The sequence below is a fragment of the Artibeus jamaicensis genome, unplaced genomic scaffold (assembly GCF_021234435.1).
Source record: "Artibeus jamaicensis isolate MK-2021 breed Jamaican fruit bat unplaced genomic scaffold, CSHL_Jam_final scaffold_1964, whole genome shotgun sequence".
NCBI lineage: Eukaryota > Metazoa > Chordata > Mammalia > Chiroptera > Phyllostomidae > Artibeus > Artibeus jamaicensis.
In genome coordinates, this window is record NW_026522030.1 from 26,981,968 (window position 1) to 27,009,029 (window position 27,062).

The 27,062-nt window shown below is 42.3% G+C and overlaps 1 protein-coding gene across 2 annotated transcripts in view; it reads left to right on the forward strand.

Moving 5' to 3' along the window:
* The window catches only part of RASEF (RAS and EF-hand domain containing), a 69,551-nt gene that overhangs the window by 33,200 nt on the left and 9,289 nt on the right, over positions 1 to 27,062 (forward strand). The window contains exons 3-15 of one of the 2 annotated variants that reach the window (XM_037153783.2): positions 915 to 1,005; positions 2,718 to 2,813; positions 5,462 to 5,539; positions 7,693 to 7,808; positions 10,567 to 10,635; positions 12,248 to 12,332; positions 13,241 to 13,329; positions 16,362 to 16,596; positions 16,884 to 17,021; positions 17,135 to 17,279; positions 20,951 to 21,032; positions 22,231 to 22,345; positions 26,218 to 26,337. In XM_037153783.2, coding sequence (XP_037009678.2) covers positions 915 to 1,005; positions 2,718 to 2,813; positions 5,462 to 5,539; positions 7,693 to 7,808; positions 10,567 to 10,635; positions 12,248 to 12,332; positions 13,241 to 13,329; positions 16,362 to 16,596; positions 16,884 to 17,021; positions 17,135 to 17,279; positions 20,951 to 21,032; positions 22,231 to 22,345; positions 26,218 to 26,337 — 1,459 coding nt within the window. The remainder of the gene's footprint in view (positions 1 to 914; positions 1,006 to 2,717; positions 2,814 to 5,461; positions 5,540 to 7,692; positions 7,809 to 10,566; positions 10,636 to 12,247; positions 12,333 to 13,240; positions 13,330 to 16,361; positions 16,597 to 16,883; positions 17,022 to 17,134; positions 17,280 to 20,950; positions 21,033 to 22,230; positions 22,346 to 26,217; positions 26,338 to 27,062) is intronic. The other variant, XM_053656582.1, reaches the window with a different exon arrangement.

The window sequence follows — 27,062 nt, forward strand, 5'->3', positions numbered from 1 at the left end:
CCATCAAACTGGAAGACGGAAATCTTCTCCTGAGGTCTCACTTCCTACTTTTTATTAATGGCATGTCATTGACCCACAGGAACTGACTGTCTAAATCTCAGGCTGGCTGCTTTCGAGTCACTTATAATCTAGTCGAGTAGGCAAGACATACGGATGTGAAAATGTAGATAATTGGACATATAGCTGAGAGAGATCAGAAGACATATTTTTTTTAGGGCTTAATATGGAGCATCGACCATTGTAAAATGACAGATGTCTCCATACCAGGCAATTGCTAAGTAAAAGTGTCATGGAATGCTTCTCAACAAATTGTTCTCCTTTCTAACTTTTTTGCAAATTGGTATGTTCTGTCTTCAAAATATTCGATCTATTGATTATATTAAAAAAGAAACAATTTTTCTAAAGGGGAACCGAATTTACATTTATAATATTAGGGAATTGATGAGTAGTAGTTGTTGAGATCCCTCCTTTTTTTCCCTTCTAACTTTAGCATAGAACATTGTGTTTCATATAATAAAATTTCAAAATTATATCTAACCATCTCTTTGCCTTTGAATTTTGTTCTTTATTTCCCCACAGTTGTAGCTCAGTCCTAAGAGCAAAAAGGATTTTCAGAATTTATTGACAGCCTGCCAGTAATTTGGTATTTTTGTCAGTCCTTTGCCACATTCTAGTTTAATGCCACTTTATCCAATCTATTCCATTTATTCAATATCTAGTTTTAATATCCTCTTATACCCAAATGGTCAGATTGCTAATTTTATTTTATTATGTGAAAGGCACAATGATTATTATTTTAAATGTTATGTTTCTCCTCATTTATGAAATAAAGGGCTTGAACTAGATTAGGTCCAAGTTTTCGTGTTGCAGGTTCAAGGGTATAATGAAAAAGTGTGCGTCCTATTGACTTTCAGAGCCCAGGACAAGGCAGCCATGCAGCTGAGTGAGTTGGAGGAGGAGATGGACCAGAGGATTCAGGCTGTAGAACACAAGACTCGGAAGGACGTGAGTGTGTGGGGTTCATTCATTCGCTGAGTCCTTATGGAGCCCCTTTTATGGACTGGGCACCAGACGACCTCTGGGTGCAGCAAGTGCAGGCTCCAGATGATGGTGACAGTTTTGGGTGGCAGGTAGGGGAAAGAGAGAGGGGGAATAAATAAATAATTAAATAAACAAAAAGTGACAAGTGCAGTTGAGAAACAGTGTGTGTGATAGAGAGCAACGGGGGCAGGAGGCTGTTCAGGGAGGGTCCAGGGTCACTTCAAGGAGGTTGTGGGGGCAACTTTGCCCACAAAGTCCCCCTGTCTACCACGGACAAAAGTAAATACTACCAGACATGATCTGCTTGGGGAGGAAAGGTGGCCGATCCCTCAAAGGGGAAGGGCCAAGAGCCCCCTGCTCAAAAGACTTTTATTGGGTTCATTTGCCCAAGAATACAGGTAAGGATCAAACAATAGATAGCATTCAAAGAACCATGAGGGCTTATTCTCAGTCAGGGTCAGATAGCTAATGAGCCATAAAACTTTGAGGAACCAACTTCTTGCTTGGACCCTTATCATTTAAATGAGAGCATTCTAAACAAAGCAGGTTTCACAGGATTTTTACATATTCTTTCTTATGCCTGATTTACCTTGGATATCCATCCGCCCTTTCCAGCACAGGGCTGCACCGCCTTCCCCATCATAGGTTTTTAGGCTTAAGTGGATTAGAGCCAGGAAGCCCTTGTCCCAGATGGAAATGGGGACTCGGGCTATGTCACAATAGGGGGTGGGGATGTCGAGGGTCCATTGCCCCCTCTTTGTCACAGCCGCCCCCTCCCCAGTCCTTCCATGATGGCCTCCCAAGTGATCATGTCTGGCCTAGGTTGCCCCTCTCTGAGGGGTCGTACCCACCATGGACATCACCCATGCTTTGGGGACAGGGGAAGAAGCAGAAGCAGCGCTTGCTGCCAGAGACAAGCTTTGTCTCCTGTGGCCCGAATTCTGGAGGTCTCTCACTTAGCCCTGGGAGGCAGTTACAGTTCCTGAAGCCAGGCAGGGCGAAGTGAGAGCTGAGGCCTTCGGGAGAGCGGGGTGGCTGGGGTGCTGCAGGCCACTGACTCACTGCCCATGCGTACTGCCTGCTTTATAGCTTGACTACAGCAAAATGAAAGTTCTCTCTGCAAACTTCAGTGTTTTATAATGGAGTATAAATTATAATGGAAGATGTAAAAGTATACCTTATATACCTTTTATTCATTATAGGAATCCTTAGAGTTGAAAGTTGGAGGCTGCCTTCAGTTATTTCCATAGAAGAAAGAATTATCTTTTTTTAAGTAAAATATATCTGGGTGATTAATGTTCACTGGAAACAGAAAATAGGCATATTTCTTTGAGTAGCTAGTGTTAGGTTCCATTTTTTTGGAAAAACATTTTATTTTTTTTCCTATTCATTTGTCCTTTTAACTGAGAGGCATCTGTACACCTTAGTTTGCTTTCTGGCTCTGTCCTATGTTATCGATGGTGCTGGAAAAATAATCTTACCTCTGAGCCTTTGTTGTTCCATCTTTAGAATGGGCCTCAAGTCCAGAAGTGGCCGTACAGCTACAGTCATACCATTACTTCCACCCTCCCTGTGTAGGAAACTCGGGATCAGCCTTTGTTGGAAATAAAACACTGCCCCTTTATGGGGCCTTGATGAACCTATTTAGACCAATAAAACCTTTTTTTTTCTTTTAGGAAAAACGCAAAGCTGAGGAAGCCCTCAGTGACCTCAGACGTCAGTATGAAACAGAAGTAGGGGATCTACAGGTGACAATAAAGAAATTGAAAAAGGTAGGTGTGTGGCGGCTAGACTTTCAGGAATAGCTTCAGGATGCCAGCGTCTCTGTTATTAGTGACTAAGACAATTGGAATCACAGTGAAGCAGCGGATGGGATCAGATCTCAGTGGCAGGACTTTTTTTTTGAGGCCCTCCCCCCTGTTTCCTAAGGCACCTGTCACTTGCACAGATCTAATAAATACAGTTGTCCATCAAACCAGTGTTCTTTCCCTAGTCTTCACCAACCAAGTGCCCTCAGCACCCCCGTGTCCAATGGACCGTCTGCTCGTGACAGTGGGGGTACTGTGTTTCCCGATCACCTATACCTGTGTGTCTGCCCCAGCATCCTGCAAGGTACATGGTAGGGATTCAGTGGATATTTATTAAGTGAGGTGAATATTTCCCTTCTGTGTTCAAAGTCTCAGACCTAGGCAGAGGTGGGAGAGAACTTGTTGAAGTGTGAGCAGAGGTGTGAATGGGTTTTGGCCTTGGCTCTGTTTGGTCCTAATGAATAGGAACGTTTCACTCCATGACCTGCTGCTAGATGTTTAACAACTGGCTCTGGCTGAGGTAGAGATTTGTAGCATTTGCTAATTTCTGTGGTATAAATACCCGCACCATTACCGATTGCAAGCTACCAAGCTGGCATCACTGAACGCCCTGTTTGGGAAGATATGCTTAAACAGGCTCGTCTGGGGGCACAGACTGACTCCGGCTCATTACTGGGACCATTTCTTCCACGTGGATTGTCTCCATAACGCATGGAAACATCTTGGCTAACACGAAAAAGAATACTTAAAAATAATCATCCTGAAAGTGGCATTGTGAATTTGGGGACATCGCTTTGCTTCCCTGGTCGTTCTTGTGCTAACCGTTAATATTCCTTCCAGTGGTGTTAATATACAATGAGATGGGTGATGATTAACTGTATTCTGTGGGCTATTGTGATTTAAACACCTGGAATTACTAAGAATTCTCATAGTATTCTTGGAAAATTATTATCAATGTTAACTTTTTATCTAATTTCCAAAGGTCATTAGACTGTACATAGGATGCTTGTATTATAGAATTTGAATGGACCAGTCCCTTATTTAGGCCAGAGTCACAGATGATCCTGGTCATTGTCCTCACTTACTTCCATGCCTCCCCAAATCTTTAGGAGAATGTGTGCAAGAAGAGACGCAGAGATTTCTTGACCTGATACAGTGTATGATGAAGACCAAAGGGGCACCAGGCAGTGAGAGTCAGGAGCGATGAGCCCTGAGTCCTTACGGGGGCTGCCAGTTTCTGTCTGTGACACTCGCACAGCTGGCTTCATCTTTCTGACTTTCAGCTTCTCATCTGTAAAATGTGACTAATAATATAGTCCCCTGTCTAACCACAATAAGATATTGTATTGACTTTGCAGTTTACTGAGCACTTTTAAAAATAATTTTTGACATCTAAATCTCAAACTTTTTAAAAGAAGCATGTATAAATAGCCTACTTTGACAAATGAAGACACCAAGTTCCACAGAGTTTAAGTAACTTACAGTCACACAGCAGACAAGCAGTGGAGTCATCCTCACTGTACATTGGTGCTTCTTCACTTGTAGCAGACTTTCTTCTTGCTCGATAGGGTTGTTCTTCAAGAAGACAAGAGATGATTTATGTGAGAGCATGTTAAAGGCTGTAAAGAACTATAGAAAAGTTTACAATGTTGTTATAATTGCCATTACTTTCTGCCAATGATTCTGAAAACTCATTTTGCCAACAGCTTTTCTTGCCTGAAATTGGCACACATCTTAAGGTCCGTGGCTGTCGTTGGTTACTGTCAGCTACATGCAATTAGGCATAGTTGTGTGAAAACCTTCAGCAGCAGCCATCTGGCAAGATGAAGCAAGGCCAGTGTCAAAGTACTTAGACTTAATGAAATAAGGCATACATTTTGATCAATGTATAAGTATTCAATTAATGGACACCCACAAAGCCTCACATTTCCCACAGGATGTAATCTTTCTGTAGGGAAAGCATTTTTGTTGTCCATGTTATTGATGCTCCTGAGCCATTTGGGCCTGGAAATACTAGTGAGTCAGTCAGTAAGCAAAGCTCATGTACATATTGATATAATCTTGTGTGTGCATGTCTCTACCTTCACAACATACTTAAATTTTATTGATTTCAGTCATTTAATAAGAATTTCTTGAAATCACTGTGAAGAAAATGTAGGTAGAAGTAATACTAACTTTGTTCTTAAAAATCTTAGACTCTAGTAAGGACAGGTAGAACATTCACAAATAATTACAATACAGGGTAGAAAGTGTCAAGTGCAGGTAAAGGTCTAGGTGAATATGGAGGTCCAGACTCCTATGCAATGTAATTGGAAAAGAAGGACTGGGTTGCTGAATAGTTGGCGACTGGAAAGCCCAGTTTCCATAAAGGGCTTTCACATTGTTTCATAGAGAACTTACTGAACAATACAGAGCCTTTTTCAAATGTTTACATTACTTAAAGCAAAATTTTAAATGCTTATGCATTATGTGTACTTTAATGACTTAAAAAGTTATATGATGTTGAAAACTGAAGACATTTAGAATTCCCATTTCTGTATGCAAGGGTATTCCTAATTTTAACTCAGTAAATTCAAAGTCTGTAAACATGCAACTTTTATTTTCTCTTTCAGCTAGAAGAACAATCAAAACATGTAAGTCAAAAAGAAGATGTGGCCACATTAAAGAAACAAATTTATGATTTATCAATGGTAAGAATCACCTCTTCACTTACAGAAATACATTTCCTGTTAGACTACTGTTTTCTGAACATATTCATGCTATTATTTCAGTGTTCCAGGAATAGAAGTTTAAAGACAAATTAATGTTATAGTGAGAGAAAATCTTTGAAATACCTCAACCAAAGGTGTTATTTATGCAGGTTTTTCCCCTCAGTGATACCCTGCCTGTTGTGAACACTTACATTTATTTTTTATTTCCAGCAATAATGGCATAGCCTTAAACTTTCAATAGTTAACTTTGCATTCTTACAACATCCACTCTGATCTGCGTACCTGGTGCAGTAATGCCCTGCCCTTCCTGCAACTTTCCTCTTTCTGTTTCTTTTCTATCTTCTGCTGACCATATCTTTGGTCTTTCTATTGCCAATACTGATAACATTTATATCTGTTTTAATATCATTAAAAACTTTATTTTGTTTTTAGGTTAACTCTAAAAGTGAATAATGAGCATTTCTTTTATTCCCACTGCAGAGCCAAGAAGTGAGAGAGCATGAACTAGAATTGCATTCCCTTCTCTCTAGCCATGAGCCCTGTGCCACGGAAAAGGGGTTCCCAGCCTCACAGTCAAGAGAATCCCCTTCATGCACCACCAGCTCCACGTTTTGCCGCATCTTAGCTGGCCGTGTACTTAAATCATGACTTTCTTACAGAGTTGCTTGTTTCTCTCGGATTTCCTGGTAGAGGTTTTGGTTTCTTGTTGTTGAAAAACAAAACAAAACAAAGACTTTTCTATCTTCACAATATCACTGACTGCTTGTAACTTCCTCTTTCTTCTTCCTAATGCATAGAATTTATTTTTTTCTCCTTAAAAATGTTAATTTTGGAGTCCACAAAGTTTGAGTTCTTACTGGACTGATTGAGTCATCTTGGAATTTCTGGTCATTCTAGGTAGCTGGGGTAGGAGTCCTGTGCAGCTAGGCGAATAGATCTGCTTGCCTCTAGACCTCTGCCTGAAAAAAGGTCTTCCCAGGATCTCTGTGTGAAGCTGGCTGTCAGACTGGGGGAACCTCGATTCCCAGAATGTGTGGGACATGGATGCTTTATTCAGGTGCTTTAAGCATCTCTCTGGACATATTCAGAGAGATGCTTTAGCTTTCCTTGTGGGGATCAAACAGTTATTTTGTAAAAAGACAAGCCCTGTCTTCTGCCTTTGGAATCAATTCTGTCTATCTACTGTTCTTTCATAGGGGAAGAGCAGGCGTAGGCTTGAGGGGTGGAGCGAGTTAATACATAAATGTAATCTCGGGTTTCAGCTCCACTCTCACTGTCCAGGCTTCTGCCTGGCCAGCTGCTGCTTCTTGTTCTCCAGCAGAATATTCCACACCCGCTTCCGAACCTCCTTTTCCTCTACTCTCTCTCTCTTTCATCAGTGCATCTTTGTCCAGTTTCCATTTTTTTCAGAAATGTTGAAGTCACTTCACTGCAGATGGCCCTTCTTCCATTCTTCTAACTTTTACTGGTTTATTTCCTTTGGTATTTCATGTTAATGGGGTCTCAAAAGGGAAGGAAGGAAGACAAATTCATGTGCTTAGTTCACCATTTTGAGCTGGAAGCTGCCAATAAATTGTTTTTAGAAAAATTTCTTAGATAAATTTTTAAACATTTGAAAATTCTTTTTAAAAATCCCTAGAAAAGTCTAGCTCCTTTGGAACTTCCAAAAAAATTGGAAAATGTCTGACTACATTGGTTTATTCTTGGGTGCAAAACTTGAACATGTTTGGTGATAGGATTTATTGTAAAAAAGTAGCCAGTCTCCATGGTCATAGGTACTACTAATTATTAGGAGTTCCATAACTCTCAAGTAAAACAGATGTTTAAATGTTTGGCTTCAGTAAATTTGCCAAAAACGTGCCAAGTACTAATGACAAACTCTTGAGTGTTGGGGTTTGGCACCAAATGACAAGTATTTTTTAGAAAAAGAACAACTTCGAATGTTTAGATTATCGACACTTTAATATTTTATAGTAATTTCAAATAACCTTGAGTTGATAATGTTTTGAATACCAGGATACAAAGACTTGTGGCTGGTGAGATGGATGTGTGGGAAGGTTACACACTCTACACTGGATTCCTTTCTCCTGGGTGAACCGAATCTAATGACCTGCACTGTTCCTTTTCTCTAGGAAAATCAGAAGGTTAAGAAAGATCTTTTAGAAGCACAGACGAACATAGCCTTTCTTCAGAGTGAATTAGATGCATTGAAAAGTGATTATGCTGACCAGAGTCTGAATTCTGAAAGGTGTGAAACTTCACATTTGTTTTTTTAGTTTGAGTGGAATATTTATTTTGATAACCATCCTGGGGATGAACTTCAGCTACATGATAAAGGCTTATTTGTTAACTTTGCTCATATATTCCTTGCTTTCTAAAGATTTTACTCTCACTGTCAGCTTTCCTAGTAATTTGGGGGGTTTTAGGATTTTTTTTATACAAACAGATGAATTAGCTTAATTATTGACTGGGTAGGACAGTTCAGGGCTTAATAAATGTTTGAATTAACTGGGAGAAGAAGAATATATCTCACATGTCAAGAGTCAGTGCTAATTAAAGGGCTTTAAAGTTAGGAATATTGGCCCTTCAGCATAAGAAAAGTGAAAAGTAGGCATCTTAGGCAAGTAATTTTGTTTTGTTCTGCTTTAGTTTTGCAGTATGGTATTAAAACAGAAGGCCTAACACATACACAGAGGCAGGTGTTCATTACACACACAGGCACGTATTTATATATATGAAAATGCATAGGTGTGCAATTGTAAAAAATATATACGAGGTCTGTCCAAAAAAAATCCAACTATTGTTAACATGATGAGAATGGTTTGCATGACATCGATGTACCCTGGCAGCCAAGTAGAGTGGACTGGAATGCACATCCGTGAACAACGACGTATTCGTCAGTGGGGGCGGTAGACACCATTGAGTGAGCATGTGTGCTGTGTGGCTGTCACATTCAAAATGACTGAAAAAGTAGAGCAATGAATCTGCATCAAATTTTGTGTGAAGCTTGAACATTCCTCTGAGGAAACTACTCAGATGATTCAGAAGGACGTAGCTCTGGGCAAGTGCTGATTGGCAGCTTCATCATGACAATAAGCCTGCTCATGTGTCACGTCTCTTGCAGAGTGTTTTTGTGAAACATCAAATCACCCAGGTGACTCAGCCCCGCTACAGACCAGATTTAGTGAGGTGTGACTTCTGGCTTTTCCGAAAACTAAAATTACCTTTGAAAGGGAAGAGATGTCAGACCACTGATGAGATTCAGGAAAATGTGTTGGGGCAGCTGATGGTGATTTGGGAGAATTGTGTGAGGTCCCAAGGTACTGCATTGAAGGGGACTGAGGTGTCATTGTCCTGTGTACAGTGTTTCTTGTATCTTGTAACTTCTTCAGTGAATGTCTGTATTTTTAATATTATGTAGCTGGATACCTTCTGGACAGACCTTGTATATGCATACACATATTTGCATATAAATGCATCGATATGCATAAATGTATATACGCACATATATGTACACTTAGGAAAATATCTTGTTTTTTGTTTGTTTGCTGGCAAACTTTAATCAGAATCAAGGTCCTATAATGGAAGGCAGTGAAACATATATTATTTGCCATGGACTGGTCCTTGAGCTGAATGAGTTTTGTGTGTGGAGTGTACAAAAAAGAAAACTTGTGGTCTCTGCTCTTTGAGAACTTTAGATTTAGTTGAGGAAGATAAAAAGCTAAAGGATTACAGGGTTGACATATGAGCTGAACAGTGTCACGGGATGGGTTCATTGCCACGTGGTGGTAGCCAGCATGCTCTTTTAGTTGAGAAGAGGTGAAGAACTGTACTAGAGAGGAGACACTTGAGGGACTTGGGAGGGAGAATGGGCTTGTGTTGGTCAAGGGAGCAGAGGCAACATCAGCAAGTAACGCAGGTACCATCAGCCAGGCATTGTCCTTAGTACTTTACTAGTATTAACTCCTTCAGTCCACAGAATGTCCTACAAGATAGGGGCTTTCCCCATCCCCATTTAACAGAGGGGAGGAGAAAGTCCAGAGATATTCGTGGTGAGGCAATAACCAACTCAGTGTCAAGAACACAGGCACAGATGAGACTGTTCTGGGGAAGAGTAGCCATACCATAGGGCAGAAAAGAAGATATTTTGAATGGAAAGGTAAAGGTTAAAAAAATTAAAGTGTTTAAAAGCTAGCTTAATACTATAATGTAAGGGCCCAGGATTTTTCATGAAGGAACTTAACTTTCTGTAGACAATTGGGAAACTTTTAGCCTTATCAAGAGAGAGAATGGGCAGGTTATTGTGGACAAAATTTGATACCCTGAGAGTTTCGGAAGCTACTGAGGGGAGTCGTCTGCTTAGAAATGGGGCTGACATGAAATATGGGCTGGAGATGAGTGACTAATGTTCAGAGTGGACTTTCTGAGAATAAGGCCAGGGCTTCATAATAAAGCCACAGAGGAATCAGTGTGCAAAAGTTGACAGTGAATGGGGAAAGCCCGGTCCTGTGGACTCCTCCGAGGTTCAGGGCAAGGATCGGAGGGAGAGCAAGAGCAGGGACAAGGCAAAGAGAGGAGAAGGATTCAGGAGAAAGGAGAAAATAGCTGGGGTGGGGATTGTATAAGGCTTGGAATGAGCAAAGAAAGGTTTCAAGTGAGAGAGCGAATTGGGGAGGCGAAGCTTCGCTGAAGGCCAGTGGTTCATTGCAGTGAGGAACAGAGCCAGGTCAGTGGGGTGTGGATGGAAGGGTTGGTGGGCACCGAGTGGTCAGTGAGGCGGAGCAGCACCTTGCACGGGAAGCAGAGGGTGTGGGCGTGTTTGTGGAGTCCTCGGAGGAGAGGAGGCTGCAAACTGCACGGAGGAGCCCGGGGGGAGCCCAGAGGAGTACAGACTGGTGAAGGGCACACGTCTTTGTAAAGGTGACAGGAGAGTCTGAGCAGGCAGGTTGGGGTAAGGCAGGATGGAACACCTAATTTTCATTCAAACATAAAATATAATTTTACAGGGATCTGGAAATAATCCGAGAGTACACAGAAGATCGAAATAGTCTTGAGAGGCAAATTGAAATACTCCAGTAAGTTCTCATATAAAATGCTCGTTACATTTTACTTATTTTTTGTGAATAAAGTACGTGCCGCCCATAACACAAGATGCTGCATTCGGAAGACTGGGCTCCTGCATCCACGCCTGCATCTTCTAGCTGTGCTGCATTTAGCACAACCACTTGCTGTCTAATCCTAAAGAAACTGTTCCAATGCAGGCACTCGAGTATAGTTCTCTAAATGCCCTTGCAAGTCAGGTGATATGTCCAGTGTGTCTTTATTATACTTCTGTAAAGAACATGGCCCTGACCTCAGTGGCTTTCTCTGCAGCCCCACCGAGAGGCTGTCCGGCGTCTCGTGGTGGTGCATGTCACGGCACCAGGCGTACATGGCCGTTCCCTCCCAATTTATTGTGCTTGGTTAGAGGTATATTTTTCTTAGTTTTTTTAAAACCATAGTGGAAATATTATACCTGCTCTGTTAACTTCACAGCTGAGTCTCAATAATTCCCGCTTCCGAGGCCCTTCTGCACAGAACTTCCCCCTTTCTCTCCCGTCCTCTCTTTTCCACTCATACAGTATTTTCTGCTGTTTTCACCTCCCGCAAATGAAGTATATAAGATCTGGCTTGACAATTTTTCTCACCATCCATGAGTGGTTATTAAGTCTCACCTGTGGCAATTACAGAGCTGATGTATTACTGTAATCTCATTCATTCATACATTCATTCAGCAGACTTTCACTCACCACCTTTATGGGTCAGGTTTGCCCAGAGCTGAGAATAGGGTGGCAAAGTAGGAGGAAAAATGTCTCTTTCTTAGTGGGGCTAGTCTAGGGAAGAAGGCAGAAACTGATCAGTAATTGCAGAAATGTAAAGTCTTGAATGAGAGAGAGGTGGGTCAAAGGAGAGTGTCTCCCCAAGGGCATACATAGAGAACTTTGACCTAACCAGGAAGGTCCAGGAAGTGTTCCCAGTGGAGGCACCGAGTGAGCTGAGGTCTGAAGGATGAATAAGCCTTCAGCAGGGAAAGATTGGCCACCTCCATCGCAGAGGCTCTGTTATTACCCTCATTTCAGAAAAGAGGTTGCTGAGGCTCTGCCAGGTTAAATAACTGCTGTCGGTCATGTGGGAAAGGCACACCTGAGTTGGGATTTGAACCTATAGTCAACATCTGAGCCTTCAGCAGGTACATGGCATTGCCTGGTGACAGTACACCAGGCCAGGAGTGGGATTCGGGAGTAGCCAGAAAAAAGTGTGTTATAACACACCACGTCCACAGCCAGCCTGTGTGCAGAGGGATAGAGGGCGGCTTGTGATGGTGGCCTGCTCCAAGCACTTAGAGAGCGGGAGCCTACACGAAACCTGCTCAAGCAGCAGAGCTGCTTGAGGGAAGAGCAGTTCCACAGAACAGCTATTACCTTCCTAAAAATGCCCTGAGATCTTTAAAGAGAGGCGATACATCCATTAAGTTGTACATTTAGTAATGAATTATGATCTCAGTTTGGGAGGTGTGAAGGGAAGAGGGAGCAAGTTACAAGAGGTGGTAATTCCACATTCCGAACATCACAGCCTGAAAAGGAAGTGCTGCCCTTTGCTCCACTAACACTTCTCAGTATGGATTTCTCTCTCCTCTTCACTCTGTAGAACAGCCAACCGGAAACTGCACGACAGTAACGACGGCCTAAGGAGTGCCCTGGAAAGCACTTACAGCAAGTTCAACAGATCCTTGGTACGCTGTAGGATTTTCCAGCGCCTGTCGTTCTGTCTCGTGGTAGACTCTTTCGACGAAAATCTTTTATTTAATTAGGGAAGAACTTACATTCATGAGAAGCTATTCCATATAATAATAGGGGAAGCATTTGTCCCAAATTAAAAAAATATGCTACCCCTCTGAGGCAATACATGCCTGGAGGTTAACCAACTCTTTGTTACATGGTCTAGGAAACCAGAGAAAGGTGTATTAAAAGTGCGACCTGGGTCCCACAGAGTTTGTGTAGTAGGTAGTTAGGATGAGCGCAGATAGCAACGACATCAAAAAAAGCAGGCTGTCCTGGGAGGTGCAAATGAAATACTGCCCAGTTGAGAGGAGGGAGAGGGTGCCTCTGGCTGAGGAGTATGTCTGCACACACTGAGTGTTCTTCATGGCAGTGAGACAGTCAGAGTGGAGGCCTTGGATTTTAAAGCCCCCCACAAAAACCAGCTACACCCCATTTAGAATTTGGAGGACCTTCACCGGACTCTGTGCCAGGGAGCCTCATCTCCCACCGTGGGAGGTCAGCTTCACATTTGGGGTCCCGGTGGCATAGCTTTGGATAGGGAAGGGTCACTCCCTAAGCCAAGTTATGCTTTGAGAGGAAGCACATCACTAGGGGCTGGTGTTGCAAGGTCCTGGCAGATCTCAGGAACCGGGTGCCCCTTTATGGCTGACACGGTGGGGTTTAGACTGACGACATGGTGAGGAGAAAGTACCGAATGTGGTTGTTGCATGTTTTCCCCTTGATTTCTGTGCTCAGGTTTGCTCCTGAAGGACACCAAAGGTTTAATTACATTAGAAGTTAACTAGTGTGCTGCAGTTTAAATAGCATGTATAAATAAAACATTTAGATGGAGTAACAAACCATTACTTATGTATTACAGCGCATAAATAGTACGTCACCAGGGAATACGATCTCTAGGAGCAGTCCCAAATTTAATGGTCATTCTCCTCAGCCTTCAGGCTATGACAGGTATGTTACTTATGTTTCATTTGAATTCTTGATCAAAGTTGATGGGAAAGTAAATTTCCTTAGAGGTATGTGAAAATAATGAGATTATATTTTGGGCACTAATTTCTACTTGTACTCATACTTCACATTTTTGAAACGTGAAATAGGTAAAGATTAAACATGTTGCTGGAGGGCCAAAGTGATTTCCTTAAGATGTTATCATGACCTGCTATTATGTATGTTCTACTTTACCTCATCCCCGATTGAGTGTAGTTTCACAGAGGTAGAGTCAGTAAATGGAGTTTCAGGGAAACCAGTCGGTGTTACGATATATGTGGTATATGATGTTGAGACTCTTGGCAAATGTTTAGTAGCTCAGCATAATATTATGTCAGCCCTGTTCAAGGGAAAGAAAACATTCAAAACAAGTAGCAATAAAGCTAATGTTTACAAGCTACTGTATTAAGTCACAGAGGCTTACCAGAAGTGAAAATTCAGTTATATTTTTAATTAAATGTCATGAAATATTGGTGCTACTGTAACTTGAGATGTAGCAATAAAAACTGAAAGATGATATGTGTGACACATATATCCAGCGTTGCTACTTAAAAAGTTACTTTTGGAGCATGTCAAAGCTTGAAAGTAGATGTGAATGTATGAGCTACAGGTTTCCACTCTCCACTTCTGATGCAACTTGCTGATTTATGTTCATTCCCTTTTCATTCGAGATCCCTTGGACTAAAGAATAATGAATGAACTTAACATTCTGGTGATAACAAAAAAGGCAGGTCCCCTTTCAGGAAGGACTGTAACCAAGGCAGCTGGTGATCACTTTTAAGAAAACCCCACAGATCACATGTGTTTATTGTCCACTGACTTCTGAATAAAAAATTCTAACAATTTACTGGTTTTTAATAGGCTGGCTGCTCTTTTACTGAGAGATAGAGGTCACTTTTATGAATGTGGGTGTAATTCCATTTTTCTGGACTGGTATCTAAGGTCACTCTTTAAGCACATAGGAGGTAAGATACTTAACTGAAAATGCTTCCAGAAATTTTATCATGATTTATTTTTGAAAACAGTAGACACCATGAATAAGGCTCATACATACTGGACTGAGAGCCCCTAGACAGTAGATTCTCAGGGACAAAACCATCATACATCAGTGTCTCAGACTGACAGCGATGTATCACAGGAGTGCTCACGGCATCGGGAGTCACTGGGGGGCAGGTGGTCTGACTGGTGTTCCTTTTGGGGAGGTCATATCATTGATATGAGAAGCTAACATTCTGTTTTCTTTTGGATGCTATAAAAGCTTAAAAGTTATATAAAAGGCTTAACTATTATAAATTTAATTTTGTTACTTACTGGATTTCAATTTGCATGTTCATTTTAGTTTTGTGTTTTCCTAAGAACGCTGATAAAATATGGCTTGTGCTGTGTTTTTACATATTTAATTGTAATAAAAATATTCTTTGGTTGGATAAGAATAGTTTACTCTTAAAATAGTGATGTATGTAAGATGAGTTTGGAAAAGTCTGGTCTGTACCTATATTTTTAATTTAGAGTTTAGATGTTCATGTAAGTGATTTCTCAATTCAGGATTTTACTTCTCTTTCATTCCTTATCAAAGATACAAATAGGTTAACAAATAAAGTTATGACCAATAATGACATGAGCTGAAGTAGTTTGTACTATATTATAATGAGAATGTTTTTTTTAGGTTCCTTACAGGTTAACCTAAAATCAGTTTCAGGAGAGTTTCACAAGTGGTTAAATAGTAAAAGAATGTGTACACACACATGCATGCATGCACACATACCTGGCTAGCCAGACAGATAGAGATTTGGTATGAAGTTCTGGTCCCAGGAAAAAGACCTCATAATTGAGCTATGTATTTAGACAAAGTACAGTGGTTAAATCACCTTTGTAGTTAATTTCAAACGTGTGCTTAAAGGCACCAAAATATTTTGATATTGTAGATTTTTTTAATATGGCTTGTATTTCTTTATACTAAGATCACCTGTCTTTTCTAAGCATATCCATCTCTTCTTATGTGTCATGTCTGGAGACCCATGTACCTGGCCCAACTCCTGCTTCTGATGAGGTCACGTCTGCTCAATAGCTAGGATTGTGCCTGGTGTGCAGCGGGGACTAAATTAATTGTAGCCATTATTTTTACTCTAGTATAAACTTAGGTCCTTATGAAAATAAATAGGAAAGCAAAAGTAAATAGGGAAATGTGCAGTTCCTTCAGATTCTCCTGTTTGAGTTTCACAAAAGGAAGGATCAACAGAAGTCAGAAGTTCTAGCTTTTTTCTCCTTTAGGGATCTTTCCACACTAGTTGTCAACACTCAATGGCAGAAAACTCATCTCACCTGTGGAACCATTCCAAAACCACACATTTCTAACTGCCTGCCATTTTTTACCATTTTGTTAGAAATATGACTCCCCAGAAAAGTTTAACAGTTGGCCCTTATTTTGTCTTGGGCAACCTGAGAGAATATGTTCTTCACGTGTCAGCCCTTTGATTAATTGAAGAGAGAAACCATTAAGACTTAAGCTGATTACACTGAATGATTTCTCTGTCTGAGGTTTTGAGGCTCATGTCATCATGACTGCCTTTCCCATCCAAGTTTTCAGCATCTCTTTTAAATGGAGATGTTATCCAGAAATGGACACACTGTTCAGAATGTGGTCTGACCACATTTGAGTGAAAAGGTTCATATGTTCTATATTTTATTTTTCTTAGTGCAACTTTAGATTGCATTTAGATTCTAGAAATTTCTGTATCGGAAAATAAAGGTAGTTTTTTACAAATAGCTTCATTTAGTAAATGTTAGAGTGTCTTTATCTTAATTGATTATTGCAGAGAAGGAACTGATATGGCTTTGAACATTTTATTTCCCCTGATGCTTAATCACGGGTTACATTGTGGCTCTTGGCACAAGTGAAAATGTCAGTCTTCTGGAAGCCAGTCTGTCCCGCTCTTGCCCGTGTGGTCTTGTGCATGGCAAGCTCTCAGGTGAAGCAATCTTCTACTTTCTCCCAGGTCATCTCGCTCTTCCTACGTGGATGAGGACTGTGACTCGTTGGCCCTCTGTGATCCTATGCAGAGGATGAATTGTGAAGTTGACAGCCTGCCTGAGAGCTGCTTCGACAGCGGCTTGTCCACCCTGAGAGATTCCAATGACTATGACTCGGAGGTGGAGTACAAACACCAGAGGGCATTTCAGAGGTCACACGGCACCCAGGAGAGCTTCACGGGGGATGCTTCAGACACAGACGTAAGCCCCAGAAACCACTGCTCTCCTAGGCCTTATCTTTTTAGAGATCTGTCACCCGTTCACCATTGATCAGTCATGGGAATCCATTTTGCAAGGTTATAAATATGAAACATAGGCAGAAGGTTTTTTTCCTCCACCAAAATGAGAGATTCTCATAGATTGCCATTTGGGGCCACTTTATTTCATAACAGCATTGACTATAGATTCAACTGTATATTTTTCTTCTGTTTAATCTATGATGTAGATGTGTAATGACTTTGTTTTTTAACTGCTAATATTTTTAACAGGTTCCTGATATAAAGGATGAAGAGACGTATGGTTCAGAAGGTGTGGCTTCCGTCTTAGACTGGAAGCCCCAGGAGTCTGGTGGTGAAGACAGTCTTGCTGCTTTTTCCAGAAAGCCCATCTTGACACTCTCACCCCAGGTAGGTGATTTCCGAGACACTTTCATGTGTGAAGACAAATAGTTTTGTGTGTCATGTAACTTGTAGGAAGAGAACTGGCACTCCCTTTGTCACCCACTGTGGCTTCCCTGCAGACAGACACGGTGGAGGACAGCAGACCTTCCAGCTCACAGAAGGCTTACAAGATTGTGCTTGCTGGGGACGCCGCTGTGGGGAAGTCCAGTTTCCTCATGAGACTTTGCAAGAATGAATTTCGAGGAAATACAAGTGCCACCCTGGGTATGGTTCCCTTTTCAGATGTTAATGGGGAAACGATCTTCTTTAGCTGGGTTTTATTTTCTTTGGGGATTATATACACAGATACATAGATCTGTCTCTCTGTGCATACATATACAGACATGTGTGCATTTCCTTGTCTGTTGAATGGTCCTCTTCTGTTTTGTCTAAGACCCAACTTTAGGGAAAGAAGACTGACAAAGGACAGAGGTATCTACTTAGCCAGTGAGATAAACCATAGTAAGGTTAGAGCCTGAGAGGACATTCATTCCTGTGTCCTACTGTGAGCCAGGTGCTATTGTAGGCACTAAGGATACACATTGGACGGAGTTGACTACATCCCAATCTGCAAGGAATGTAGAACCCAAAGGAAGGAAATAGATGTAAAACAAATACAAAAAGTATGACATTTGGGAAGAGGTGCATTTTTATACAGGGCGACCAGGGAAAGTTTTTCTGATGAGATGTCACTTGATATTGGTAAAATGACATCATTGATGGGTAGGTTGTCACTGTGGTCAAAATCATAGCTAGATATACGAGATACGTCTGGAAAAAGTCCAGCCTTTGTTAATATAAAGAGAATGCTTTGCATGACATCAGTGTAACCTGGCAGTCAAGGAGAGTAGACTGGAATGCACATGCGTGAACAGTGATTTTACTAGTTAGTGGGGGTGGTAGATACCATTGAGTGAGCATGTATACTGCATAGTCATTGCATTAAAAATGACTGAGTGAGTAGAACAGTGAATCTACATCAAATTTTGCATTGAGCTTGAACATTCCTCCGTGGAAACTATTCGGATGATTCAGAAGGCTGTAGCTATGGGCCACTGGTGATCGGCAGATTTATCACAACAACACGCCTGCTCCTGCATCACGTCTTCTGCAGAGTTTTTTGGCAAAGCACCAAATCACCCAGGTGACTCAGCCCCGCTAACAGCCCAGATTTTGCATCCTGTGACTTCTTGCTGTTCCCAAAACTAAAATCACCTTCTAAAGGAAAGAGATTTCAGATCATTGATGAGATTCAGGAAAATATGATGGGGCAGCTGATGGCAACTGGGTGAACTGTGTGAGGTCCCAGGGTGTCTACTTTGAAGGGGACTGAGGTGCCACTGTCCTGTGTACAGTGTTTCTTTTTTCTCTTTTTTAAAAAATATATTTTATTGATTATGCCATTACAGTTGTTCTATTTCCCCTCCTCCATTCCCCTCCACCCTGCATACCCCTTCCCCACCATTCCCCCCCTTTAGTTTATGAGCACGTGTTTCAAGTTCCTTAGATTCTATATTTCCCCTACTATTGTTGCCCTCCCCCCTATCTATTTTCTATCTACAGTCTATGCTACTTATTTTCTGTACCTTCTCACCCCTTCTCTTTCTCCCAATCCCCTGGTGCTAACCCTTCATGTGATCTTCATTTCTATGGTTCACTCCTGATCTAGCTGTCTTCTTAATTTGCTTTTGTTTTAGGTGTGGTTGTTAATAACTGTGAGTTTGCTGTCCTTTCACTGTTTATGTTTTTTATCTTCTTTTTCTTAGATAAGTCCCTTTAACATTTCATATAGTAAGGGCTTGGTGATGATGAACTCCTTGAATTTGATCTTATCTGAGAAGCACTTTATCTGTCCTTCCATTCTAAATGAAAGTTTTGCTGGATAGAGCAATCTTGATTGTAGGTCTTCGGATTTAATGACCTGGAATACTTCTTTTCAGCCCCTTCTTGCCTGTAAGGTCTCTTTGGAGAAATCCACTGACAGTCTGATGGGGACTCCTTTGTAGGTGACTGTCCCCTTAGCTCTTGCTGCTTCTAGGATTCTCTCCTTCATTTTAATCTTGGCTAATGTAATGATGATGTGCCTGGGTGTGTTCCTTCTTCAGTCCAACTTCTTTGGGACTCTCTGCACCTCCTGGATTTCCTGGAAGTCCATTGCCTCTGCCAGATTGGGGAAGTTCTCCTTTATTATTTGTTCCAATAAGATTTCCACTTGCTCTTTCTCTTCCCCTTCTGGTACCCCTATAATTCGGATGTTGGAGCATTTAAAGATGTCCTGGAGGTTCCTAAGCCTCTCCTCATTTTTTAAAATTCTTGTTTCTTCATATTTTTCTGTTTGGTCATTTTTTTCTTCCTTCTGGTCCACTCCCTTGATTTGATTCCCAGTTTCTTTTCCATCAGTATTGCTTTCCTGTGCATTTCCCTTCATTTCAATTAGTTTAGCCTTCATATGTTCCTCTAATTTGTGACTAAAATCAACCAATTCTGTGAGCATCCTGATCACCAGTGTTTTGAACTGTGCCTCTGATAGGCTGGCAATTTCTTGTTCGCTTAGATTTATCGGCTCTGGGGCTCTGACTTGTTCTTGAGCCATGTTTTGATCTGTTCATGCCTGTTACATATGAGGAGAGGAGCCTTAGTTGTTCACCAGGGTAGGGCCACCCAGGTCACTGGTTTGTGATGCTGTATGTGGGGGTGGGGTCAGAGAGGGAGCAATAGTGGTCCCCTCTGCTCCTTCCCGCTGCTGGGGCCTGCTTAGTCTGTCTCACTGCTCGATCCTTTACTGGTTTATCTGTGCACAAATGTGTGACTGTGGTCAGCCTGCCACCTTGCACCTTCACTGGGTCCGCCCATTGCTACCCCACACCTGGGATCCCCCCTTGGCTGCCTGCAGGCCTGGGTCAAGGTATCTTTTTTGCCCAACCCACTCTGCTGCTGGCTCTGCCCCTCTTACTGGTCAGGCTGAGTGTTTCATTGTTGTCAGACTCCTGTATTGTTCAATTTTCTGTGGTTTGGCTGCATTTTTTGTTGCTAAAACTTTGTTGTTTTTAAACTTGGTTGTGCGGGAAGGCACAATATTTCCACCTATGCCTCCATCTTGGTGGAAGTCCCAGTGTTTCTTGTATCTTGTACCTTCTTCAATAAATGTCTCTATTTTTCATAGTCCGTGGCTGGATACATTCTGGACAGACCTTGTATGCTCCTTTCCTTCTTTACAGTAGAATATCAGTACTACAGTTCAGGGCAAGGAGATAAGTAGTGTCTTGATTTCCCCAATTTGCATAATAATCAGTAAAAACAGTTGAGGATATACAAGTTATTAATAATTATTTTTCTTTATCTAAATTGTTCTTATTTAGATAACCAGAAATGTTTTTAAAAAGATTGATTACACTCTTCTCTATGGGCATCTTTGTAAATTTATGGTTCTCTGTTAGACTGTTCAAGATAACAAAGCTGAAAGTCCACTTCAATTTGATTCATAAAAAGGTTATAGTATCTGCTTCAGTTGCTAGAGAGCATGGCACATACATACATCATGTACATATATACACATGTATACATATATACGTGTATGTATAAACAGGGACATATATACATATGTACATGTGCACACAGACAGATGTAACTGAGTTCATCTAGTTATGTAGGTGAATAGAACATAGACTTCCCCTTTGTCCATAGACTAAAACCTTTCCCAGTTCAGCCAACCTGCAGATGGTACATCTGCATGCACTTGTGCGTTCTGGCTTATAATTAGTGTGTGTAGGTCACTCTCCATGAAGGCCATGTTCATTTTTCTCTACCACACTGGGCTCTGGCGTACTGGCTTGAAAGTGAAAACCAGTGGAATTATTTGCACCACGTTCTCCATGTTCTCCTGTATTTCTTTTCAGGGGTCGACTTTCAGATGAAAACTCTCATTGTTGATGGAGAGCGGACGGTTCTGCAGCTCTGGGACACGGCCGGTCAGGAGAGGCAAGTGCTGTCCATAAAGCTTCAGGCTCTGCTTCAGTTTGCACAGACAAGCTTCGTAGCACACTTGATGTGTTTTATGCTTATAAGTATATAATTATAATATGCCATATAGTTACATGGTACATTAGAATTTCAGGAATGCTTGCTTTCTTCCATTTCCTACCTCCTTCACTTATCTGTCAGTTGTGTGAGGAAGGGATCTTAAACTTCCACTAAGTTCATGTTCATGTGAGAGAAAGAGCGGGCCCTCTCCTAACAAGAATTCAGAGACCACACCTCTGAATCCAGTGACAGTGTGAGGAGCCACTAATTGGGGCCCAATAAAAAACGGAGAACAGAACCTGTCAGCTACTCTTGGTTCAAACGCAGAGGCACAACCTTTAAGTAGCAGACTCCCATTTGGTGACAGTACTTAGTCTCACATTTATTGCTAATGATCAGAAGCACTGAGCGTAAGTTTTAGGTCTAACTGTTTGGGAGCAGAATGTATTTAATTCTTTAAGTATGTGTGGGGTACCTACCTGCCTCTGCACCAGGCACCATTGAGGCTGCTAAGATTCGTCAGTGAATCTTTTCAATAGGACACAGCTACCCGCCCACATGGAGCTCATATTCTCTGGCAAACCGAGGGTTTCAACATTTAAAACACACTCGTGGCTGATGAAAGATAGTAGAAAAGATTGCACTCGATTTAGATTAAGACATATGTCTTACAGTGTGCTCTTCCCCAGTGGATCCCCAGCCCCTGGATGTGAAGCTTTGGGCACATCATTACGTTCCACATTGTTAGTCCTTCTCACACCCAGATTGTTTTTCTCTGATGTGCATCCCCTTCCACCCTTCTCTGTGTCCCACTTAAGGGTTTTGGTAGGTTTTTGCCAAGGCTGGAATTTTCAGAAATTACACTGTCAGTCTTGCCCTGGTTATGTTTTGGTGTTTGTAGACATTCTTGGGGTGATTTTGTGGAGAAAATGATTGGCTTTTAAAAATTGGTGGCCCAGATTCCCATCCCATTACATTTCACTGGGTCGTTCTAGGCCTCAGAGATGGCTGTTTCACAGTGACATGCGGCCAACAGATTTTCCTCAGTAGGGGCTTATTTGAGAAGATGAGAGAAAAGTGAGCATAAAAGAGGTGAATGAAACAGCATCAAATGGACTGAGTAGAAATATAAGTTAAGTTCATTTCTCTTTTCTAGATTCAGAAGTATTGCCAAGTCCTACTTCAGAAGAGCAGATGGTGTTTTGCTGCTGTATGATGTCACATGTGAGAAAAGCTTCCTTAATGTACGAGAATGGGTAGATATGATAGAGGTAAGAAATCAAAACAGAGAAACAGAACATTACTTGGGGAAGCTCTAGGCCATCTTGAAAATGCAGGTTCTCTTCTTCATCGAAGGGAATGTGATGAGAACCCACTGATGTCCGATGTCACAAAGAGGTGGACATTAGACGAAGAGTTCTCAGTGGCACTTAGCAGTTCCTGTCCTTCTCAGTAGCTGGGCAAGTTCCCACATGGTCAAGGACAAGACTAAAGGGAGTTCGTGGGAGTAAAATTTCTGGGTTTTCTTACAGATAAAATCAGAACCCTACTGGAAGCAGGTGGAAATGCAGGGAACTGGAGAAGCAGCGTACTCACAAAGGAGGCTGGGGTGGGGTGGATCGCTTGGCTGCATGTGAACAGGGGCTTCCTTGTCAACAGGGGCTTTCCTACCAGGAGGTGCAGGTAAAAAGACCCCTGGTGTGAGGCCCAGACTCCATAGCAAGTGTGTGCTCAACATTGTTCTGGGAGTGACTTGGCTCTTTCTAAATCCCAAGGCACCACTGGAAAACTAATTGGTGTTTTTAATGTCTGTGACAACTGTCTGTGCTTTCTTTTGATCAAATGAGATGGTATCTTTCATCTGATGAGCTTTGATGACCTTTGGTTTCATCATAAATAATGTTCAAAAGTGGGAAATGATTTGACCACAGTTAGGGTGCTGCCAGCACTTATTAATCAACGTAAAACTATAGTTCAAGCTGTGGTTCAGTATACTCTCTCAAGGAAAAAAAACCCTGAAACACTAGACTAATACAACTTTTCAAGTCTATTGTCTATAATTTTTAACAGGCATTAAGTACAGGGGTAGCTAAATAGAGAACTTTTTACTACCTAACTGAAGATGTCATGTGAGAATTGACATTGTAATTGGCAATAAAACTTAGAGATAAATAAATGTGCATTTTGTCCTCCTGAAATGTCGTAACTTAAGTGGATACTTTTTCAAAAATTTTCCATGTTATATTCACCTCTGCGACATATCTGAGAAAGGAAGAAACATAGCATCATTCCCATTTATGATGGAACCCCAGGAAGTACACTGGTGTATAGTTATTCAGAGTTTAGGGTTGGAGCAGGGGCCAGAACTGGACCTCCTGGTTCAGTATGGTTACTCCCTTGATAAAGTGTCAGAGTGAGCAACAGATTATGAGAAGATGCTTTTGAGGCCAGGAAAGGAATTCTGAGGCACGGTCCTCACATGGAAGAGTGGCCTCTGCTGCCTTCAGTCATGTCCTTGACCTTGTGGGAACTTGCCCAGCTACTGAGAAGGACCAGAACTTGCTCCCTGGGACAGAGCAGTGAGCCCAGAGTAATGGATAGTCCCAGCTAACTGGTCCACATAGGTAGTTGAGAGTACAGCAAAACTTCATTGTTGAAACTGTTGGAAGTAGTTTTCATTGTAAGTCTTTGGATTATGCTCAAGAAAAAGAAGCCTACAAGGCATGGCCACCGCAGGGTTGGGAGGGTGGTCAGTGGCCAGCTGTAGTGTGTGCCGGGGCCCACGACCGTAGTTCGCTGAGCGGCCTGCACAGGCTGAGACCTTTTCAGTTTGGTAGCACCTTTCGCAGGGTCTGAGGAGTAAGACAACTGCATTCAAGATGAATTATTCGACTTGGTATAGAGAAAAAACCAGAGAGCACTTGGCATTTAACTCTCATATCAGACTGGAGAGCATTATGCTAAGTGAAATAAGCCAGGCAGTGCAAGACAAATACCATACGATCTCACCTTTAATGGGAACCTAATCAACAAAATGAACAAGTAGGCAAAATATAACCAAAGACACTGAAATTGAGAACAGGCTGACAGTGACCAGAGGGGAGAGGAAAGGGGATTATAAGGGAAAAGGGCGAAGGGTTTGCAGGAACAATTATCAAGGACACATGGACAATAACGGGGGGGTGGGAATGGGAGGGTGGTGGGGAGGGGTTGGGGGAAAAGGCAGAAAACTGTACTTGAACAACAATAAGAAATGTTAAAAAAATAAAATAAAGACAAAAATAGTGGGAAAAAAGTGGTGAAAGTAATGGGTGCGATGAACCTTTGCCGTGGCTCACCCTTCCCAAGGTGAGGAAGTTCAGTAGGGACAAGGGACAGTTTACATGGCCGCTGTGAGTACCGATAGAAACTAATTGTCATCAGGATAGGCCAGAGGACTGAGGGGAAGTAGAGTGTCAGTGGCGAATGGACCCTCTGAGTGAATACACTTTGATCAAAAACCACTAAGTTACAAAATCTTGTCATAAAATCATGGGTAAAATAAAATGATGGCCTTTTACTTCTCTGTCATGAGTAGTTTATTTAATGAATATTTGGGCAAAAATTGAAGGGAGATGCTGGAGACATGAGCTCTCATCCTGACTTTTATACGTTCAGAAGCAGTGGGTGCCTCCCCTGGGCAGGTGCCATTCAGGTGCTTGGGATGTACCTGTTAGTAAAGCAAGGAGCCCCATTCTTGAGCTTGTACTTCAGTGAGGGAGATAGAACAAGAAGCAAAATAGATAAATGAAATAAACAGAATGGTGGAGTGTGAGAAACATTACAGGAATAAAAAGAAGGCGGGAGGGAGGCCTCAGGGTGAGGCAGTGGGCTGCAGCTGTCATCGGTGTGGTCGGGTGGCCTCGTGAGAAGGTGGTATTTGAGTCAGAACTTGATGGAGGTGTTTACCTGTGTGACTTTGGGAAGTCATTTTGATGTCGGGATTTTTGGCTTACTTAAGTGCATATTTGGTTAATGGCTTCCCAGTGAGGTCCCTTGGATCCTCAGCTGAATGCCAAAGAACACGATTAATGAACTCATTAAGGGTGCGTGGGCTAGGCTTGGAGAGGGCCTTCTCCTCCCTCTCCGCTCTGCTCTGAGCACACTCTGGTGCCTTCAGTTAGAGCGGACTGGTCTGAAGAGAGGGAAGTCAAACATGAGTTCATGATTTCTAAGGCATATTTCCTGCTCCTGTCTCGGGTATGGCACCGAACCGAGCGAGCCCCTGGGAGTCTTTGGACACCACAGGGAGTAATTGCCACATGCCTTAGCCAGGGCCGCTGTTTCTCTCATTTAGGACCCAGAGACCCATTTTTTTTTCTGGCTAGGCAGGTTATATTCTCTTACTCTCATCATAGCCCGCTGAGGTGGGATGAGCCTTTTACCAAGAGCTAAATTTTACACACAGGGATATGCAGGCAAAAACAGGAAAAGGCTTGCCTGATTTCACAGAGCCAGTGAGCGGCCAGAGGTGGTAGAGGTGCGGTCTCAAACTCAGGTCTGCCTCTCACATCTTTCATTTCCACCCAGCTCCGCTGAGAGTGTGGGACAGTGTGCTGGTTTGCATTTGCTGATTTGGAAGCATTATCCTGAGAAGCTATGACTTTGAATAGAGTGATAATTGACGCCTCATAAGGAGAGTGTTGACTTTCAGGGCCTTCTTGCTTTGCTCTGTAAACCAGAGAGCAGCAGGAGGTCCCATTATAGCTGAGGGACTTGCGTGTTTTGGATCTGGGATAATGAAGTTGACCTGTAATCACTATTGTTCAGAGTGAAAGTTGTAGAAAATGATGTGGCCACTGCAGTTAGAAGTAATTCTGAGGTCATGCTTCTCAAATTCCTATTGGTTTGTATGTACAGTGGGAAGGGGAATGCAGTCAGTTTAGACCCTGGCCCTTACCAGTTCCTATTTGGAATCTTTGAATTTCAGTGTTCTCACCTGGCAGTGGGGAACCATTTGGCTCTCTTTAGAGATTTTGAGGTTTAAGGGTCTTATCCATACGTCAGATGGCACACAGGGGCATTTGGACATGATAGCCGCTGTCATTGTAGTGGTAACTTGTGCGGTGTTTGATGTGTGTACATTTTGTTTTCCTTGTAATAGGATGCAACCACCGAGAATATCCCAATCATGTTGGTGGGAAACAAAGCTGATCTTCGTGACACTGCAGCCGCAGAGGGACAGAAGTGCGTCCCGGGATACTTTGGAGAAAAACTGGCCATGGTAAGAGTGAGAGTGGGTCCAGACTGGGAGACATATTTCGCCTTTGTCTGCCTCCACTTAGGAGGTTCTTTTATGGACCTGCTCTCTGCTTAATGGGGATTATTCTGTCCTGGCACAGGCAGAACTCCCAGCATCTCCCACTTGCTGAATGTAAGTAATTGCACCAAGGGTTAAATCTAAATCCCTCATCGAGGTAAATTGGTCACTGGATCCTTTCCTCCCGTTGACTATTGTTGACAGAGAGGAGCCAGAATTATCATACCTTCCTCCTCACTCTCCCCTGGTTCCTGGAACCCTTCTCCGGCCCTGGAATCCAGGTAAAGGAGAAGAATGGGTGTCCTATTTTTGAAAAGAGGGGTTTGAGTCCAGGGGGTTATGGTGCCCAGGGGCAGGAGATGGTGCAATGTGTTGCCTGGTTGAAAGGCAATGGGGAAACTTCTTTTTTCCTGTAAGGTGTGTGTTTAGTCGGAACAGATAGTCTGTACTTATTTTTGGATCTGTGTAGAGGATATAGCTCACTCCTGTCCAAATGATGCCTGTGGGCCACATTCGTCCTCCCGTTGTCATCACCGTGCCAGAGTGCCACGTGGCCCTCCTCTGGCTCGTCCTGCCCTACACGGAATCAGATGCACCTTGGGTCAGATGACAGGTTCTTAACGGACGGAATAGTCTGAGGTGACATTGCTTTCAGTGTTCTCTTTCATCAGCACCATGAAAGAACTTCT